This window comes from Fringilla coelebs (genome assembly GCF_963513975.1).
Source record: "Fringilla coelebs genome assembly, chromosome: 2".
In the NCBI taxonomy this organism is placed as follows: Eukaryota; Metazoa; Chordata; class Aves; order Passeriformes; family Fringillidae; genus Fringilla; species Fringilla coelebs.
In genome coordinates, this window is record NC_140029.1 from 77,656,947 (window position 1) to 77,679,367 (window position 22,421).

General features: G+C 37.3%; 1 protein-coding gene across 2 annotated transcripts in view; it reads right to left on the reverse strand.

The window, feature by feature from the left end:
• The window catches only part of CNTN5 (contactin 5), a gene marked incomplete at both ends in the record, with an annotated part of 310,341 nt that overhangs the window by 16,948 nt on the left and 270,972 nt on the right, over positions 1-22,421 (reverse strand). For both annotated transcript variants that reach the window (XM_084200929.1, XM_084200928.1), the window contains 4 exons: positions 5,023-5,257; positions 7,387-7,457; positions 16,265-16,414; positions 16,831-16,989. In XM_084200929.1, the coding sequence (XP_084057055.1) occupies positions 5,023-5,257; positions 7,387-7,457; positions 16,265-16,414; positions 16,831-16,989 (615 nt within the window). The remainder of the gene's footprint in view (positions 1-5,022; positions 5,258-7,386; positions 7,458-16,264; positions 16,415-16,830; positions 16,990-22,421) is intronic.

The following is a 22,421-nucleotide window of genomic DNA, read 5'->3' on the forward strand; positions in this document are numbered from 1 at the left end:
CAGCTAAATTTGCTGATAAATAACAACATTCTTTAGTATTTTTCAACAATTAGAAATGTCTTTCTCAGCATCCAAACTGATCAGGGTAATCAGTAATTGACATCTAGCTTGACTTCCAGCTTTTGTAACTGCCCTTTTCCAAAATTCCATGCGGCCCAAGGTTATTCTGTTTTATCCAAATGCTGATTTTTTATTTGCTGGTACATTATCACATCATCAGCATGCTATGGCATCCAACTTCTTACTTTTATTTTGTCTTTCTTGTGTAGCTCATACTTTGTCTAGCCATGCTTGTTAAAGAAAGCCAGCCTGGCCATCACTGTTATCAGCACAGCCCTTCCATCTTCTTACCATCATACCTTCAGACTTGTATTTTCTTCTTCATTGTTATATTTGGGATTTCCCCAGTTTTCATTTTCCAGTGAATTAAAGCCACACACAGAGGTTGCATATAGTTTTCCCTGCTACTGAAAGCTTGTATTAGTAACCTTGGAATTCTTAGCACCTCAGTATTTAGATGAAATGTAGTCATCAATAGAAAGAGGATGCATAAATGTTTATGTTGTAACAAACAGCGCTAACATTATTTTTGTTCATTGCTTTATTTTCAGTGTCTAGTGCTTTTACAATTGTATTTTTTCTTCTGTGGATAAAACTCATCTGTACCTGCACTGAATTTCAGTGCTGTTTCAGTATTGTCTAGCAAGATTCTGATACCTTATTTTCCTGACAGAAAGTATGGTCAGAAGATTTCTCTCTGTTCTGTTCATGATCCTTTTCAGCCTCAGGCCTGCACACTGCAGCCTTTCTCCTGGCAGGTAGCCTAATTTGCTGTGCCCTCATGTCTCTTTCTCTTACTAAAGTTTTCCTTCATGTAAAGTTCAGGCTCATCCTTCCCTGCTGCTGGAAATGCCTACTGTCTCCTTTTGTTCTGCCTGCTTATTGAGGTAATTGTGCGTCTTTTTTCTATCCTGCATCTTCTGAGCATCATCCTCATTCCCTCTTCAGAACTGCTTCCTGGTTACCATCATCCCTTTTAACATGACTACATGTGGCCTCTATTTCCTTCTTTTCTCTCTGATTACTTGCTTTATTTCCTTTCCTATGTTTTCCAGGAAAGGCTCTTCCTTCAAACTGCCCTGCTGAATAGATATCTTTTCCAGAGAGTCATACTTTTTTTTGCTTTGCTTTTCTCCATGGACTACATGTCTAGTTTTGTACAACCTTTTTAACTGATTCTCCATTCTATTCTGTATTCTTCCATTACATTCATCTGCTCTTTTAGCTAACCGGCAGTCTTTCCCATGAACTATATTCTGATGATGATTTTTACAAAAGATTGGTGAAGGAGGAAAAAGGTCTTAAAGTATCTATGTAGACTAAAGTATCTAAAGTAGACTTTCTTGCCTCTTCAACTCTGGGTCACCACCGCCGTTGATGCTTTAGTGACCACTGGTGTAATTCTGTCTTCTAAACACCTGCTGGGTCCATGCCCAGGTGGAGGCTGGTGACAAGTGGTGTCCATCAGGGCTCTGCCTTGGGACCAGCATCCTTCAATGTCCTTATAAATGACATGGACAGTGAGATCAAGGGTACCCTCAGCAAGTTTGCAGATGACAGCAAGCCGAGTGTGGCAGCTGACCCACCTGAAGGAGAGGATGCCATCCAGAAGGACCTGGACAAGCTGTAGAAGGGGGTCTGTAGAAATCTCATGAGGTTTAACAAGGCCAAGTACAAGGTTCTGCACCTCAGCTGAGGCAGTCTTAAACACAGACTGGGAGAAGAGCCAATTGAGAGCAGCCATAAAGACAGGACCTTGTGAGTTGTCATGGACGAAAAGCTGAACATGAGCTGTCAGTGTGCACTCACCGCCCATAAAGCCAGTCATACCCTGGGCTGCAACCAAAGCAGCATGGGCAGCAGAGCCAGGGAGGGGATTCTGGAGAGACCCCACCTGCAGTGCTGCATCCTGCACTGGGGTCTTCAACACAAAAAAGACCTGGACATGCTTTAGCAGGTCCAGAGGAGGGACATGAAGTAGAAGCACCTCTCCAGACAGGCTGAGAGAGTTGGGGTTGTTCAGCCTGGAGAAGAGAAGGTCCCAGTGAGACTCTCTTGCAGTCTTCCAGTACTTAAGGAGGCTTATATTTTATATAAGCAGAGTTATTTTATACTGGCACATAGTAACAGGATAAGGGAGAATGGATTTAAACTAAAAGAGGAGAGATTTAGATTGGTTATTAGAAAGAAATTCGTTACTGTAAAATTAGTTAGACCCTGGAAGAAGTTGCCTAGAGAAGATGTGAATGCCCCATCCCTGAAAGACTTCAAGGCCAGGTTGGATGGGACTTTAAGCAACTTGGTTAGTGGAAGGCTCTCTGACCACAGCAGTGTGTAAAAATTGATGATATTTGTGGTCCCTTCCAATCCAAATCATTCTATGATTCTATTATATGATCTGACTTAATAGACAGCAAAATATTAGCCCCTCTATTTACTTCTGAAAAAGTGCTTAGTGTTTTTGTCTAATTTCCAAGTTCTTTTACTTGGAAGGCAATGTTTTAGCCTTTTGCTCCAGACAGAGTCCCTTTATGCCTTCAGAGGTCAGTCTGTAGTGCTCACTAAGGGAACACCTTACTCAATGCCACCTGCCAAGTTGCTTGCTTGAGAGCAACTCAGAGCTATCACCAAAGGGCTCTGAATGTGAATCACACAATGTGCTGTCACAGTCATACAGACGAAGGAGGTGCATTCATTTTTAATAAATATGAGATTTCTTATGGTTCAGAATCTGTCCCCTGAAAACTGTTTTTCTAGTGTGCTTAGCAGAGGGAACATGTTTTAGACTTAGACAAATTTGTTATGCCATTAAACAATTGTAGATCCATTTACAGATGTGGGAAAACTGGTAATATGTAACATTAAGCCTTAATTTTTAATAATTTTATTGTATTGCTTTCTCTAGATGTTTACTGAGTGAATTGGATGTGTAATGAAAAGCAAGCAAGCAAAGGCTTTGCTGGATCACCCCTAGGACCATATTACATTGTACTGTCAATTGTTAATATCTACTGTTCAATAGAAATCCTTGAAAAATTTTGCCTTCAGTTTTGCTCCCTAGGCATGACAGTCCCTACCTCTTTCAAAAGCAGTTCCCCATTTTCATAGCAAACTACAATGTCTATTGTCCTCAACCTTCAAATTGCCCAGAATTTAGCTGTAACAAACTGTTTCATTGCTCCTTTAAATTCTCAGTAAATTACCTTGGTTTTTTTCTGGAGGAAAGCTTTTTATAAATTGATTTTGTACTGTAATGTCACAGCATCCGATGTTTTTCCTGAAATATGTCTTGTAAAATATTTAGGCCCATAGAATTCCTCATGTACAGACACATACAGAGACTGAATTAGCAAAGCTATAATGGATAGATACTTTCGAGTTACTGAATTCAAATCAGAAAAGCTGGTTTCTACAGAAAGTTAATTTTAATATTCTATTAAGACCATTTTTAAAGCTCATATTTTAAAAGAATTGATAGAAAAATTGTTTATATATAACTAATTATTCTATTTCTAGTCTTGTCAAAATAACAAGCAAAGGTGTAAGGAATCATTATTGCAATTCAGCATTCAGCTTCTGTTAAAACACCTTTTGCTACTAAAAAAAATAAAGTGTTTATCTCCCTTCCTTTGCCAAAATTTATTTGCAAAGAACTTTCTGCTTAGAGTATGAAATTATTAAAAAATAAAAACATCACGATTGGCCTTACAGTATCAATTTTCATTGAGAAACAGGAAAGTCAGCTGTTCAATTTTCAACTTGTACTGTGCAATTTTTACATTTTAAAATGCAATTGTTTTTATAAAATATTGCTACTTGGTAATACTGATCCAAAAAGTGGAAAAACCCAAATTACTGGGACTACTTTTTGCAAAAACAGCAACTCCAATCTCTGTAATTACCGTGAGAGAATAGTAGTATACATTGTCTGCTACATCATGGTTCCAGAGTTATAGATTTATTCCGGATTAATGTGAAGTAACATTTAATGTTTTCCAGCTTCACATGAAATATTATTATCTTCACATTACTTTTTCATAGAGAGAGATTAAAATTCCTCTCATCAGCACTAGGATTCTGCTAATTTTACTCTCTTAATAGGAGACTATAGAATAACTCAAGATAGTATAGCAAATAAAAACTGATATTTATAAATTTCAATAATGGAGATTCTGAAAATATTCTTGTGGATAACAATTATTTGCCTTTTTTTGTGCATGGGGATTTCCATACACTGGGCCCTGTCAAAAAAGAACAGCTTCTTTTACTAGCATCAATTAGTGTTTCTTGGTTGTTTCTGTTTAGTTCTTTTCTGCCCCACAAAATACTGTTTAGAATTTATAGTAATTCTCAATAGAAATTTTCAACAAATATTTTTCATTTGGTCTTGGGAGCTATTTCTATAATTCACATTGAAGGCTGGGACATTAATGCAAAGTCAGAACTTTCTACTAATGAAATGAAAATTAAAACAAAATTTATTTCTGTGCACATATAGAATGCATTAACTTGGAAATGAACATTCATAAGTGAATTTATTTATTCTTTGAGCTGTTTTCTGATTAACCCATCAAAAAAAGGATCATGAATCTCAGAAACTTTAGAAAATGGCATCCTTTCTTTGCTCAGTACTAGAGAAAGGCCTGTCTAAAATTAAGGCTGATGATTTTGTATGAGGGATGAACCTTCATGGCTTTGGGGATTTTTTGAGTGTTTTTTGGGTTTTTTTTTTATTATGACTGATGTGGCTTGAAGTTGCTTCCTAAACTTTTTAATTTCTTTCTAGGTAAGCTTGGCAAGTTAGTTCATTTCTTTCTCAGCAAAACCTATTTAATGCTATTTAGCACATCTGCAAAGAAATTTGGAATTTAAGGTTTAAGAAGTGTGTTACAAGAGGATGTATTATATATAAAAGGCTTTCTATAGTTCACGACATGCAATTTAACTTCATGTTGAACTGACCTCCTTCAGCTGAGCAGATGACCACAATAGGGCTGAAGGGACCATCTCCTTTGTTGTTGTAAACACCAACTTTCACCTCAAAAGGGGTCAGAGGTGGCACACTTTCATCTCTGTAGATGAATTTTGAGGCATCTGAAGATGTCACCATTTTTTCCTTCCACCCACGCGTCCCATTGGGTCTGAAGGCCACAATATATCCAAATCCTTCTCCACTCTGAAACTCTTCTGACACTGGCTGAAAAATTAAGTTCAGAAATTTAATTATGATTAGAAATAGCTCTACTAATTTAAAAAATATCACATTTCCATTATAGGATTGTTACTTAACATACCTGTCCTCATAAGGACAACTGCTTCCTAAGAGGTACCTTCTAAGAGAGTTTCCTCACCTAATCACCAGTGAGGTTATTGTCCTAAGACTGAATGAGCTCTTGTGCTCAGAAAAGTGCTTGCTTTTACATATCCTACTTTTTATTGGGATGCTTTGACCAGTTGCCTGTAGGTGGAATAGCCCTATCAGTGGCCTTGTTGAAAATATAGACCAATATATTGTGAGTAAGATGATGTGTGTGATACCTACTGTGGTGGGATTCTTTTGTGTTTTAGATGCCAGACTGTCTAAATTCTGTTCCAAGTGGGGTGTTAAATCTTAGAGATTCAATTCCAGGGTTCAACTTAATGCTTAGGATACATTGTAATAAATCTAAGTTGTTCTAAGTTTGAAAAAGTTTTTTACTTTTTTTTTTGTGGAAAATAACACATTTTCTTTTCTCTCCTCAGAGGACCTGTGAAATTAGCCACTTAAATTGGGACACATCTGACATAAGCAAGCAGTTAGAAAGGGGATTTGCCTGCTTTAGAGTCTGAACACTGCAAAAACGAAAACTTACATGTCCTACTCAATGAATGGAACTTTTCATGATAATTAGTACATTAGCAGTAGCTTACATCTATTATGAAGTCAATAGACTAGTTTAGGAACTAGGTTATATTTAACAGCTGTCTGCATATTAAACCTCTGTGAAATGTCCAAAAATGGGTGTCTAAACTCCCTCTCTTGAAATGCCCATCATAGACATGCAGCTAATGGACAAATGAATCAGAGCTGGGGCACAGGTGACACTGAATTCTCTCCCCTCCACATTTGAAGTGAATGTCTCATCACCTGGCACTTCACTTGCAGACAAAATTTTCTACCTATTCTTCAGAGCTGTGCGCTGCACATCCCAGAAAAAAAAAAAAAATCACAACTGCACGGGCAGAGGATGAAAATTTAAGACAGATTTTGTAACCTAGTCTCACTCATTTTTTTTGGTAAGAAAACTCTGGCCCTTGACAGAGTGGGATTTATAACACTCTCCAGTAGTCCCCCAACCCAGTCACCTGGCAGGTGCTATAAAGACACTTAATATGACTACTGCATACTAACATGTCTTCTTAGGGACTGGGATTAGGTCCATTCACATCAGAAACAGTTCTAGCCACCAGGTACTTTTGTTCAGGATTCAGCAAATTCTCTCCTAATAAGAGAGGTTATTTACCCTTATAGAATATGAAGCAAACTGAAATCAGCTTTGTCTCAGCTATCTTTGGTAGATGATGTCAAAAAAGGCAGATGTGCCAACAGAAGACAGTCTCTTTAGATGCCCTAAAATTTGCCAATTTAAACAACTGGGATTTGGTGTGTCTCTTACCATCTGAATCACTCCTCAAATTGGCTAAGCTTAAAATTTTTTCATTATACACTCATATCTTTATTTGATGGAATTTTTCTTGAGTATATATACATATACATATATATATTAATTTTTATGAATCTGAAACTGTTCATGATAAATCTAGAAGTTTTGAAAGCAGCTTAAGAGAAGTCTCTGTTCTACTATTTTTTATAATTAGCAGAGAAAGCAACTCTCCCACTGACTGGCATGACCCTCCATCTCTGTTGCATCATGCATCCCAAATATGATCTCAAGATTCTCTTTAACTGATTTTTATTCAACAATTAAAAATAATTGTTTTTTAATTGACATTTAAATCATTTTATAAGTCTTTTCTTCTCTTCTCTTAGCTATTATTTAATCTAGTGTTTACATAAGATCCAGAAAAATCAAATTAACCAAAGCAGTACATCAGGAAGAAAAGCCTGATGAATTAGTAGAACTTCAGAGCTGATGCCATAATGTCTTCTACTCAAAACTCATGAAAGTCCACAGTACTTTGAAATTTTAGAACATATTTAAGAGTAGTATTTTGTCTTCATGTGTTGACAAGATTTGTTGTAAGGAAACCCCAGCAGAGTACTCTTTACTTTGGCCTCAAAGAAGTTAACATGAAGCAAAACCTTTAAACAGAAAAATCCCTTACCTCCCATGCTATCACTAATTCATGTCGCCTTCCACTTCTGCCACTCACGTTAGCTGGAGGTGTCTTTGGCACTGTGTGCAAAAACAAAAAGCAAAACATAACTAAACAAACCAGAATATCCAAGTTATTGAAGTTTTCCCCATTGCAATAAGTTGCTGCAGAAGACATGAGACTGTTAAATCAGAACAGGAATAAAAACATAGCACTCTGTGGTAAAGAAAGTTTGCTCCAGCCTCATTTCAGAGAATTCCACATACAAGCCAGAAAAATAAAACAAAAACGCAAGCAGAGAATGAAAATAATTTTGGAATTAAAAAAACCTGCTTAAGCACTAGGTCTTCTGCAGATTGGCTCAATGTACAGAACACCTAAGAGATAAAACAGGAATTACCTTGTTAATGTTAGTCATTTTTAACAAACAACTTGAAATGCCAAGAAATCTGACATATTTCAGATTTCAAGTAATATCATACAAGATAATTATGAATGTCTCTATTATTTTTCCGGTAGCTAGTGATTTAGAATGTTTTAATTATTGTAAATCCATTTTTTCATTGCTCTACTGGGGAGCCAAATTTCAGAAATTTTAAAGCAACCAACCTTTAGTGTCCCTCATGATTTCTTGCAAAATGCTGGAAGCAGTACTACCCACAGTTCTTGAAAAATTGAGCTCATCATTGCAGTTTTAAAGCACAAGAGCAATGAATGAAATTCTTTAAAGTAAATTATAACTATCATCACCATTTTTATTTGGATTATCACATTTTCCAAAAGCAGCAATATTGGTTGTTCTGTTGGATTTGTATCATTTCTTTTACCTTGTTTAGTGCCCCTAATGAAACTCCTCAAATGGCCAAAGTCTTGAGTTTATTTACTGTGAGGAGGCAAAACCTGCATTCTCTATTTTATTAAATTTGTCATAAGATACAAACTTTTTATTTTCTTCTTTACATCAGTACATAGGTCACTGGTAGAAATGTACTGTGAGCCTTTAAGTGTTCAGGCCTTATTGCACGTTTAGTTTATTTAGTGAGCAGCAGTGTGCCTGTGAACTATACAAAATAAAATGCATTTAAATAAATGTACACAGTCCTCTCTGTTTCTTGTGCCATTGAAAACTTGAGTTCAGTGAAAGTGCAATTTTTATTAGACCCTGTCTGTCCACTTAAGAGTTCAGAATTCATTTGGATAGTCACTTTTTGAACCCTCAACTCCCCTGTAAAGAACAGAAGCCTGATTCTGCTTTTCCTCATAAATGGTGCAACCCAACAAAGTGCAGGGACTGATTCTGATTCATACTGCTGGAAATGAGGCAGGTGTTATCTGTGGCTCTTAGCAGACTGATAGGGGAGATTCCTATTGTGTTTCTCTCCAATAAACCTGTGTTCATCTCACAAATATAGGGCCTTCAAATTCCTTCCTTCCTTCCTTCCTTCCTTCCTTCCTTCCTTCCTTCCTTCCTTCCTTCCTTCCTTCCTTCCTTCCTTCCTTCCTTCCTTCCTTCCTTCCTTCCTTCCTTCCTTCCTTCCTTCCTTCCTTCCTCCCTCCCTCCCTCCCTCCCTCCCTCCCTCCCTCCCTTTGACCTGGCAAAAAGGCAATGAAGTTTTCCTTTCAGAAACAGAATTTCCCTCTGGCTTTAAAAAAGGCAAAGAAAGAATACAATGAATGTGCAACAGTGTGACAAATGGTATAGCATGAAAAGATGCAGATGAAGCCTCATCTGACAGCTAATTAACATCCAAAAATTATGATGCCATCTCTAATGGAGCATATTTAAACCTTGTTTAGCAGCCATTTTTCTCTTGCCTCTCTAAGGTATTTTTGGGTAAATTATAGAGACAAATGAAGTTTTTATGTAGGTGCCTGCCACATTAGGAATGAGAGAGTATGCTGTAGTCCTTTGTAGTATCCAACATGATGAACTTATTTAACCTGCAGCACCCTCTTTCTGGAGTTTTCTTGTTAACAGCTTTGCAGACTGTGGCCCTATTTAAATGAATAAACGTTAAAAGAATAAAACTGTCAAAGCGATGAATTTCTTTTGCATGAAACTAAAATGTACACTCACACAGTGAAACTCTTTCAAATGAATAACCATTAAAAGAATAAATGTGTCAAAAGAATAAATTTCCTCTGCACTGCAGCAAAGTAGAGCATACACAGTTAGGGGGAAACAGTTTGAAATTAGTAACTATTAAGTGAAGAAAACTATTAAAAGGAAATATTTTTTGGTTGAACTTTCAGCCATGCTTTCAGCACCATCTGCTTTATATCAATGTTATATCTGAATTTACTCACTCATGGCTTGAGTTTGTTGCCATGCAATTAATGACTCCCCAATCTTTATGCTGTTAATTCTCAGCAGTGGCACTCATGGAGATGCACCTGCACCAAATACACAAATACGATGCTTAAACTTAGCTCCTGGAAAAAGGATACCTGTGCCTGGAGAACAAGGACATCAGGGCATTTCTTGTTTAGGGTTTATCAAAGCTGAGAAGTTTGGTATTTTTCTTCTGAATAAATATACTCCCCCACTTAGTGCAAACAAGGAAAAATCTTGAAATGAATGTGCCAGGAGTTTGATTCAAATGCAAACAGGATTTTTTTCTTATTGTTTTCCATTTTCAAGAAATTACAGTGATATGGTGGAAATGAAAGTCAAATTAAACTCTATTAAAACTTATCTCTTCTAAACCAAACAAAAAACCCATTAACATTTTCTCTAAGAGCAGGCACAGAGAATGTAGCCTGCAGCAGTCCTACAAAGCATTTGACAAGATACTTAAGATATAAATGAAGGAAAGGTGATATGCAAAGATGAAGCTTATACAGGAAGCCATGACAATTGTTTAATAATTCATGTGTAGCCTATCATTACAAGCTAAATATGGATGAAAAGCAGAGTGTTTTAATTTAGGAAAAAATATATACACAGAATTGCTGTTGCTGAGGGTTTTATGTATAGGAAGAGTGGTTATAAAGTGCTGAAAAATGCTGACAGTGTCATGTGTATATTTAAACCTATATTTAAATGTGAAAAATTTAAATGGGGAAGCTTTTGAAGTGGGGGGTATTTCCATAGCTATGAAATCACAAGCATATGGGGTAGACGCTCACTTTCTTTCAATTTCACTGTGTCCAAAATTTTGAAAATTGCTCTGTGAGTTAGGGTGATTTAATTAGATTGTAAAAATTCCTTTTTCTTCAATCTGCAAGGCTGATGGATTATCTGTGCTGTTTTTTTAGTTTAGGTTTTATGTTTATTTTTGAATGAAATGGTGGACTGCAAAGATGAGCAGATTCAAAGATTCTTGGTACTCAGTTTTGGGAAAAATATTATAACTCACTAAATATTTAATTTTCACATTATAAAAAATGATGCATAGCAAATTGACTTAAAAAATTTGTATTTTGCTTCAGTTTTTTAAAATAGAAAAAGTAAAACTAGAAAGACAGATGAGAGTATTTTGCCTTGAGTTCACAGAGAATTTTAATTTTAATCCAAAATTATTATTTTAGTTCTAATTTGATAAAGAAAAATAAATAAGCAAATAATAAATAAGAAAATATAACACTGAACCTGGAAAAGGTGAAAGTACTTGTAGGCCAGTTTATGCTCTTTTTAACATTTCAGTCTTGCAAATAAATTTTAAAAAATGTTATTGAATGAATAATTAATACTTTAAAAGTGTTTCTGTTTTGTGTTGTTGTTGTTTGTTTACCTTTTTTTTCTCCCAAGGAAAATTTTCCCCAAAATAAGTCACTAGTGGCTTGTTTCAATGTGTTTTGTCTATTAAGAAGAGAAAATACATATTCTTAATTTTGTAGTCTATCTTAGTTTTTTGAGAAGAACAAACATATTGAGCAGCCAAAATTATAATTAATTATAATTGAGTATAATTGATTGCATTATTGCAGTAGAAACCTGTACCTAGATTTGGTCCCTATCCTTTAATAGGGAATAGATGAGCGAAAGGGAAGACAAAGAGAAGTAAGAGTCTTACTAAACTCCTGTTTTTAGACTAAGAGATGTTGAACTGAACAGCCCAAATTCATAGTTTTCTCTTCACCAAATGAATCCAGATTTCCCAAATCCCAATTCCATACTTCACAAAGTCTTTCTCACTCTACTTGAATCCTGTATTGTCTAATTTACTTGTAATTTAATTTACTTTGTATTACTTACTTTTATATAAGTTCTGAAATTTTTTCCAAATGAAGAAAAATGAAGGAAAATGTTGATATTGCTGCATTTCTTTTTGGAGATAAAAGAATGAACTTGTTTTTAGTCCTTAAGGAATTACTTGTACCTTTTCTCAAGGTACAGTTGCTGTTACTTATTTATTTTAAAGATTTTATAACTTAAGATACAGATGTAGCTTGAAAAGATATGGGCAGAGGAAAGAGGGCTTGTCACCAGCTTGGCAGAATTATGTTTAATGTGAGACCAAAGGTATAACACATTCAGTTTTTTCTTCCCAGTTGCTTTCCATTCTCCCTCTACATGTACGTATGTATGTATGTATGTGTGTATCTCTATATATCTCCTGCAGTACACATCTGGGAAACAGGAGGGTGTTAAGTGAAAGTGCTGCCACTCTGTGGAAGACCAGCCCCCAAGTTGTCATCCTCCCAACATAACAAGGCACAACTCGCCTGTTCAGGAATGAAGTGTACAACATGCCAGCATCTCAGAAGTGGATGGCACACATATTCAACTACTGGGAAACAAGGATGTCCCTACTGGTCTCAGAATCTGAAATGTTGTCTCATTTCCTCTGTATTACTAATATTTATAATTAATTATGAGCTTGAATTCAGTTCTATTCACTGACAAGAGGATCATATGGGACTCCAGGACTCTCCAAATCACCATCTATAGAGCTGAAATTCTGAATGCTGCGGCATACATAGGATACTATGGGACAAATGCAGGTCTTTTCTGCTCCATTTTCTGTCACACACACATTTGGATTCCTTGTCAGTATCAGCTTGGCCTGCAACCCAAAGCCTAAGAAGTCTCCAGTCAGTGATTGCAGCCTAGTTTCTCATTTTGTTTTTCTTTGTGGAAAAAAATCACATTTTCTACAAAGGCTTTAGTAGACCATGCCTTCATCTGTGAATGTCCCAGATACAGCAGGTTATCAATATTTTTTTTCCTAGTACAAAAATAGTTTTGATAATGGAAAAAGCTGGAACTTCTTTTATACAAATCGCAAATAAAACAGTACCCCCAACAACAAAACAAATCCTGAAAATAAAGCCGGTCTAAAATGGTCAACTTTTTTTCCTGAGACAGAGACATTTATTGTTCTGCTGTGAAGGAATTTTAGCTGAGAGTAAGGGCAGCTTAATGCAACATAAGGATTTATTAAAAATACAGCAAGTGTAGAGTCTGCTACTAATAGAGTGCATTACGTTGTTACCTCCTAAAATCAAGTTTGCATGCATGATTAACAGGTTAAACTTTGATTCCACTCAATTTCTCTCTCTCCATGTTTCCCCATGAATAGATAATGTAACTGATGCTTTGCCCCCAGGCTTCAAATGCCCCGACTGTCTTAGTGGAATGCCAGACGTGTTTAAATTCATGTTATTGGCTCTTTGCAATTTGTGGACCTGTAAAATATGTATCAAGGCTAGAACTGACAAAAATGCAGCAGCTGGCTGTAAGTTAGATGCGCCAGAAAATTGTGGTATTTTCTGTTCCAGCGGAAGAAGCAATGAAAAGCAATCATGTTAACTAAATATGAGCTAAGTAACAAGATTAGAGTTTAATTAAAAAAATTAAAGCAAGTCAAAACCTGTTTATTATTCTGTTGGTTTCATTACACCATCTGAATTATTATTTCTGTAGGTATTTTTTGATAATGGACTAATATATGGTGTTACTACTATCTTTGATAAGGAGTGATAAAATAAGTGAGGTATGGGGATAAAAAGAGACTTTAGTCTCCGATCAAATTCTCTTGTGCCATTAGACTACAGATGCAGATTTCCATTTAAGTGTAAAATAATGGAATCAGATTCACACATTTGCTGCCTCTGTGGATTGTCTACACAGCTACCATTCAGCCTGAAGGGTCTCAGCTCTTATCTGAACACGAGTCACAGTCACTTTCTCAGCTGGGAGATGAATATTTCTGGATTTCCACCCAGTGCAGGGGCAACCTACCCATTTGCACTTGTGGGCCACATCTACCATCAGTGCAAATAGCCAGGTTGTTCTGCCTGGGTCATGGGTATAGAGGTTCATGCCATGTTCATGCCATGTATACCTATCGCATAAATGTCCTTTAAGAATTGAGGACTATGATATTAGAACTGGGCATCATGCTAATAGACAGTTTCCCTTGAAGCTTTCAGATAAAAACAATTAGTATTAGAGAGAATGGGGAAAATAATGGCTCAATGGGTTCACTAAGATAGGCAATTATGCGCTAATTTGAAAACCCATATGAAAACTACTGTAAGACAATGAAAATGGTTGCTGGTTTCTTTTCTCTTTGGCATCTAAAAACTGCACCAGGGGTGATAATTCTCAAAATCAGTGAAAGGCATTTCAGAATACAGAGGCAACAGACTCTGAATTTCAGGAATATCTGAAGTTAGGGAAAAGCTGGCTGCCTGAATGAAGCTGATCATGAAGGCTCTGACCTTTCAAGAGTACCATACATATAATGTGCATTATGCCAATTTTCAAAGAACTATATGTCTAACAGTTTGGGCTTTTTTGATTTATTTGGTTCTTTATTTAAAGCAGAATTCATTGTTTTACTGTTCCAATTTAACAAGTCTGTGCAGATTCTAGTTTCTTGAGTTAAAGACTCTGTTCTTTCTGATGGCAAAAGCAGGGGAATGTTACCCAGAAAGGAATACCAAGCACCAGGTAAAAATTCATCACACATTGCATGCTTTTTCTTTCCCTTAAATTTGCTTTTGCTGATCAATATTATGATTTATCAATTCATTTTTACAGAGGTAAAGTTGCAAAGAATGTTGAAAATGAATATGCATTTAGAAGAGTTTCACTTGAGTCATAAGAATATGTTTTAGCAAACAGAGTCTTAGTTTGTTAAACATTGGGCAAGAAGGAGAAGGACCCTAAAAAAATGCCAGCTGGATGAAATTTAACATTTTCAAACTTCAGCTTGTCAGAGAAACTTAAGCTGACAATTTAACTGCACCTGGTCGATTGATATACTGAACCATACTTTTGAAAACAGTGAAAATATTCCTCAGTCTGAAAGAGCATAATACCAAGGGTGCAACCTGTTTCAGAATAACTTTTTCCAGAATGTTTTTCTCCTCTCTGATATATATTATCTGAATAAATAGAAAATTTTTTCAAACGCTGGGGTCCATAAGAATTTGTATTGCCAGTGAAATATGGTAAAAAATTAAGGAAAGACTAATGGTGGTGAAAAAAGGGAGTTTTTAAAAAAATAAAAATTTGTGCTTTCTATTTAATTTTCATGTCCTCTTTTTCTTAATGGAACAATATGTGGATCATCTGAAGCTTCTTCTATCAAGTTGTTGAGTTTCACACTGTGGGGAACTTGAAGAAGGTGAGGGAGAGTTTGGAAGGAAGCATCTTTCAACGTGCGTGAATAGGAGCCAAATCACTTCAGTGCTGTTCTGTGATTGGACAGTGAAATTTAATATCAGCTGGCAACTACACCACTGTTTAAAGCAGCAAAACAAAAATATGTCTCATTACAACTGCAGATAGGTTTGTTAGACTTCATCTGAAATAGGGCATCCAATTTTGGGTGCCGCAGTGTGAAAGACATTGATCAACTCGTACAAGTTCAGGGGAGGTCACTGGGGTGAAGGGGGGCTGGAGCAGTGGCCTTGTGAGGAGAGGTTGGGGAAGATGGGCTTGTTCAGCCTGGAGCAGAGATGGTCTTGGGGGACCTAACAGCAGCTCCCAGTGCCTGTGGGGAGGTCACTGAGAAGGCAGGCATGAGGTCTTCACAGTGGTGCAATGGCTTACTTAAAAATTATTCAACTGATGAAACATCAAAACACAAAATAATCTGTCTAGGCATCCAAAATAACAAAAAAGAATGAAGAATAATCTGAAAGTGTTCTGACACGTAGTTGTCATCTGAGGCTTTGTCCAAATCCTATGTCTACCTCTTTCTACTTCTTAAAACATCTTTCTAAGCGCCTAGGTATTTTTCTCAGTTTCCCAGTCCTTCTTTATCTTCTTTAACTTGGGCAGAATGAAGGAAGATAAAGAAGATATTGTCAATGATTCCAAATCTTATGAGTCCATTGTAACTTTCAAGAGATGCAAATAGGATATTTTGGTTTTTTCTGGTCTCCCAAAGTATCATCCCAATTAGAAATACAGTGAAATTTATTAAAATGTAGTAACTGTTCGCAGTGGAGTGTGCAAGGCAAAGAAACACTTAGAATACAAGGTATTTTAAATTAAGAATACTTTTATTATTTCCCTATCTTGCTGAAAAAATTCCATGCACTGTCAGTGGGAGAAGTTGTGAAAAATTTGGGGAAAGAGGCTGCTTACTAGTGCAGCTGTTTGAAGAGACTGCAAAACAGCCTAATTTAGGAGCAGCAGTAGTTTATCAGAGGGAAGACAGCAATGGCTTAAGTGTAAGATGAAAAGTAAGGTAGCTCAGATGGAGTAGAAGAGCAGGGAATAGTTTTATTTGAAATTTCTGCAAGTTAAGCAATATTCCTGTAATTGAAACAAACTGTCTTCCCACTACAAAGAACATCACCTTGGAACAGTGATTACTGGACACACAGACGTGTGCCAGTGAAAAGAGATTAGGTCTATGATTATATTAAAGCAGGTCTTGTTTCTGATAGTGCTGTAAAAATAATGTTTTTATCCTTTCCTTACCTGCTTCATTGGTTCTGATCACTCGTGATGGCGCACTTGGATCTCCAGTCCCAATTTTATTGGTTGCTACTACTCTGAACTCATACTCCACCCAAGGGTTCAGTTCCACAGCCATAGCAGACTCCATGTCACCACTTATCAGATCTGGAACTGGAGACAATAAAGAAATGTATAAGAAATCTGAAAGCTGGCAGTATCTCAACAGAAAGTAGTCTTTGTGGTACAACATGGTCATTAGAAATGATCGACATCAAGGATCTAATATCTCAGAAATCACAGCTAGGTTTTTGGCACTGTAGTATTCCTGAAAAGACACAGATTGAAGGATTTAGGGGAGAGCTTTCTGCTTATTCACAGATGCTTCGTGGCAGGTGTCTTTGTGCTGTCCTTTCAGAGCTGTTGCTAAGTAACACAAAAGGAATAAAAAAAAGAAAACAAAAAAATCAGTGATTTTAATTTGTCATTGTTTTCTGAAGAGGATCTGTTCCTGTAGTTTCCAGTGATTATTACTGTTATGATCAGAAGTTTGGAATAGTCTACTTGTGCTGTTTGAAAATTTTTCTCACCTGTTTTTACGGTCTGCCAGCCAAGAGAAAATGGACTGCGTGCTTGCAGGTTGTAGAGGGAGATAGGGCTGTGATTGTCTGCCCCAGGACTCCAGGAAAGTGTTGCTGTTGTGTCTGTAATTTCCTCCACTATTACAACCCCTGGGGGACCAGGAGGACCTAGGAATAAAGTGGAATAATCAAACAGACTACACCATCATTGTGGATGTGCAGCATTACTATAGGAGATGCATTCTGCAGGGACCCAGCGGAGTTCAATATCCATGAAATACGAGAGCTAAGATACACAGTGCTACATCATGGGGATACCTCATTTCCACTGATTTCTGATCGTAGATTGTGATTGTTGTATTCTTTAGATGCTGCGTGAGTGAACGTCAATTAACTTGTCAGAGTGACAGCTGAAGAACTAAAAATAGAAACAGATTAAAAACACCCCCAAAACTCCATTATAATTGTTCTGAACCTAAAATTAGAGGAAAAAAAGAGGAAATTTAAGATGCATCCAGGCTAGACTGAACAGTCACAGTCATCTCTTTGTGCGAGACTTGTCAGCGAGAAAGACAGACGGCAAGAAAAATGAAGCACAGGAGAATGTTCTTCATGAAGAACAATAATATCACTAATACCTGAATCAAGAGTACAGCATTCATCCTTTTGCTCAAATTCACTCACTCAGGAGAGCCTCCTGGATTCCTGCTGGAAGTCCATTAGCTGTTTAATTGAAAGCTACTAAAACTAAGATAAAAACCCTAACCCAAATATTTTAAAAGCTGAAAATCACTTTGGGGCCATTAAAACCCAAAAAACCACCACACAAAAACTTCTTAATTTGAAAAGCAAAGGATTTTTTCCATAGCTGCTCTAAATGAGGGTATACTAGTCACCATTTGTATAGGCCGTGTCACTGCTGCAATAAGTGAGTCTCTGGTAACAAAAATGACTTTGCAAATAAAAATGTGGCTGTATCATCCTACTCCCATCCAAAATTTTCTTATTTGATTCTTCTTGATATTGATATGACTGGTGTTCGAAAACAGTGTTCATTTACACTTGCTGAACTCCATTGAAGGCAAGTTTATCCTTCTTCAGGATCCTCCTCCACAGTTGTTTTTAACCAGATGTTTTGGGGAAAATGTGTGTGTCTGTCATGTGTAAATGCAAAACAAAACTCTTGTGGTTTCTTATGCTTAAAAGCTTATATAAGTCCTGGAGGACAGGACTTGATACTTCCATAAAATATACATATTATATTCATAGCTATAATTCTTTATGAAAAATATAATTTTTTTTTTTGCATCCAAGGGCCTTCTAATTGTTTTCCATCTTCTTTCTATTGAAGGCTGATGTTTTGCTTGTGCTCCTACAAAGATGGAGGACTGTGAAATCAGAAATGCACTAATGGGCACTTTCTCACAAAGTGGAACTGCAGGAGGGGAACAAAACTTCATTAATAGAAAGCCATTGCTGATACACTTTTGAGGGAGCCCAGTGCTGTTTGAACACATCAAGAGCTGTAGCAGAGTAGAACTTTTGGAAACCTTCGTTCCTCTGAGCTCTCGTGAGTGGTGTGGTTGCACTTGCTGAAGTGTCAGAGCTCAGCACATGCAGATCAAGGTGGCAAACATGGGGATCTGGGGCGTCCCTTTGAAGAGGAAGTTGCAGCCAATATTTCTGCACTGCAGAGTTCAGCATTTTTATATTTTAGTGCTATTTCATGCAATCAAATATTTTCTGGCTGGGTTTCTTAGTGCATGATTAGAAACAAATTCATCTGAACATCAAAGGCTAAAAAAACCCATTAATTGAAATATTTGTATATACTGTGATTTTTTGTCATTTGCAGCTGCAAACAGCTTTATTTTTCCTCTGATAGGCCTTCAACTAAAACATGGTTACATGAGCTGTGACAGCAGTAGGATCAGAATTTTGTATCTGTTGGACTCAATATCTTCAGAGTGAAAGAAACATTGAATCCTATAAATGAGAGAGCAAATTGTGCTATTCACTTGTCTCTATTTATTTGGCAATGATCTAAAAGTGACTAATTGACAATAAAATGTTAGAAATATGTGGCATTTAGAAATAATAGCGACAAGAAAGAGAAAAAAATATTTGAAATTCAGGAGATTCAATTCAGTAAATTTTAGTACTATGGATTTATGATGGAAGAATATTGTCTTCACAACAATGTCAGCAATTCACTGCAGTCTTCACAGGAACTCAGGATATGGCTCTGGGCCATAGGAAGAACAAGGAACAAGGTTTTCCACTTCCATGGGCAATCAACACCTTCAGTTCTGGGAATCTCTCCTCTTCCCTTGCTCTGCCTGCTCACCAGGCTTGTCTTTGCTGCAGTCAGTGCCTTTGATCAAGCCACAAGCCATGGCTGCAATAAAATGGTGCCTCCCACTGGATGCCTTGCAGCTCCTGGCCTTCTGGAGTCCCATTTCATTTGCAGTGGAAATGGCTTGCTCTTCCTCCTTGGAGAAAACATTGCATAAAGATGTGCTCTCTGCACTCCTGCCTTCCTGCCAAATGTTTGCTGCTCCTTGCTGGAGAGCACCAGGTCAGATCTTTGTCTCAGAAGAGAAAGTCCTGGGGCTAATTTAATAAAATAGGGTGATTCTTCAATCTCCATCCTCTACTGTTTCAGGCTATCTGTTGATCTAGGAAAATATTAGTGAAATTTTTATTTGTAGCCATGAGGGAAAGTTTAGAGGAAAGCTGGCATTTTGATACAATCATATGCTTTTACTGGGTTGGAGCCCTAGGCCCAGAATTATATAATGGTCCCAAGCACAAACAAGATTAAAGGGAAATATTTTAGTACATTTCCTTTATAACAATATTTCTCCCATGCACTCTGAATATTGTTAAAATGTTTCTAGCCACTATATTATAACAAAAGAATATGCACCTTGCTGATATTAAAGGTTGTAAAATAATATTTATGCAGACATCCCCTGCTAAATTCTCAATATATTTTGTTGTCAGAGTTCTCTCCTGTTTTTTAAATGTTTTAGATGCATTCCTAGGCATGACAGTGTGTCATTATGCTTTCAGAGATGTGTGCTCTTACGCAGTCTGCAGGGTGACTGCTAAAAATCATTTCCATTTCCAACAGCAGGCATTCTTGAAAGTGGATTAATAAAGGACAAAGGCCTCAGTGATGACAAATGTATGACAGTTAGCCAGGACATGAGTGCTATGCAGATGTCACTCATTTTTGTAGAAATCTCATTAAATTTGATGCTTGGATGTTATCATTCATGGTGTCAGTCAGATGGCTGATGCAGGAAGGCTTTTCTCCCAAGAGCTGTGTTATTGCTCAGAATCTCTAAAACAATTTTTTAGCTGAGAATGCCCAATTGAGGAAAAAATGCATGGTCTGTTCAAACGCTTATCTGGAAACTAGACAGAAAATGACTGGCCATAAATGCACTATAGTGCAGTTGACCTTCATGAAGAAGACATTTGGGGCTGTGGTGGGCTCTTATAACACTCTAGGAGCACTGGGAACCCACAGTCAAGGATATTAGTCAGTTATCTCCTTTCAGAGCAATTCCATAGATTGATACTTCATTTCAGGACATGCATGACTGCCTTTTGGCAAATTTGTTTTATGTATCTTTTTATTGTTGGAATGATCATCCTGAGAGGTTGTTAGATTGCTTGCCATGATACAATGTTAATGTGAGGGTTCTTGAAAAACAATTACCAAAAATAGCTGTAGTCATTCAGTGAGGCAGTGCCCTTTCCTATGTATCCCAGAATATGCACTGATTTACTTCACTGCTGCCTGACCAGGAGAATTCCTACTTTTCCCAAACAGCTAAGAAGCCTAATATGTAGCAGTTCACAAGCACAGATTTTTTGACCTGAAGATTTTTGCTTTTGGAATGACAAGGTGCATTGGCTTGTCATCAAGGAGATGAAAGGTTGAGAGGTTGAGAAAAGAGAATAAGAATGAGGCAGTAACTACAGAATTGTGGGAAGGGCAAATAGAACTGTAGCATAACACAGGAGCTTGACTGCTGCAGCATAAATCCCTTTTGCTGTGCCCAGCTATGATAGACTATGTGTTCACATGTGGTAGAGGAGATGATGGAGAGAAATTTGGATGTATAGTAGATGCTAGAGACACTCTGGTTTTAGTGGATGCATCCATAGCGCCAGTCCTTCCTCGTGTGGTTTCTGTAAGGTACATGAGGGCTGTGGGCTGATGGAGAGGGTATAACACAGTCAGTGTCAGGAGAGACAGGAAAGTTAGGCTTAGGGTTGGAATGTAAGTAAAATTGGTTATTTCAGCCTGGCTATGCTCAATTCATTTCAGGGATGAGGGTCAAGATAAATCCCTGATGTACTGCCTGAGAAGTCCCTTAGTGGTACCTGTCATGTTGTGCCCCTTTGCCCTGATGACTTCTCTGCCTTGTGCAAACCTAAAAATAGTGAATTTGGATGAGGCAACCTTGAGAGCTGCTGATTTTTCTGAGCTCAGATTGCAGATTGCAGTCCAGAACCTCTGAGCTGGACTTTTGTGTAGCGGTAGTTGTTGACACAAATGTACAGAGAGCACAGGGAACTTGAAATTCATCTAAGGTGTAAAAGCACTACTAGCTTGTAAAAGCACTACTAGCCTAGGAATTGATCCTGGATGACATTGCTAGCAGTTCCCAAATAGAGTAAGAGACTAAGTTTTGGCAGTGTCTCTTTCTTTGGCATGGCCTGCTGACCACATTTAGTGCTGCAGGGCATCCCTTGCCAGCTGTCCCAACTCTGGTCCATGCTGTTTCCTTCACTCTCTGCAGTCCTGCTGTGAGCACCAGCACTTTCAGGACTACATGTGTCTTTTTCAGGCACTGAGTTAATAAACATCATCACATCTGATCTCTAATTTAGTGTTTGTTTCTAGACACTTTTTGACTGAAGTAAGTTCATACCTATAAGATGATGCTTGTAAAAAAAGCTTCTTAGAACAAAGGATCATTTTTAAACTCTTGAAAAAACCAGATTTTAAAAGATATGAATCTATTTCCATTTCATATAATAAGAATATTTTTTAAATTCAAGGTCCTATTACAAGATCGAATTGCTGGAAATGCTTTGGTGAAGTCTGTGGGCTAAAAGGCTGATTCTCCATCTACAGTAGTATACTGTCTTCCAATGTAATAAATGTGTAAGATGAGGCACTGAAGAGGGCCGAAGCACAGATCTGAACTCTAGCCCTGATCCTACCTGCTCTTATGCTGGCAGACAGACTCTATCACAATTCCAAAAGCTCTGTGAAATTATGACTTTTGCAGTGCTTTGGAACGATTAATGGATTATTGTGGGCTGGACCAAATCCTTCCAGGTGGTTTGCCATGCCTATCCTGAGGGAGGGACACTGGGAATGTAAGCGTGTGAATTGGAACTCTGCTGTACCCTCTGGCCTCAGGGAAGAGTTCTGTGTTATGGACAAATTCTGTGAGTCCAAATAACGGGGTGTGTGCTCAGGGCATCTTCCTGGCCTTTGCTACAGCTCAAATGTAATTTCAAGGACCAGCAAGAATCTGCTGACCTTGTTTATGTTCCATTTAATAATGCCT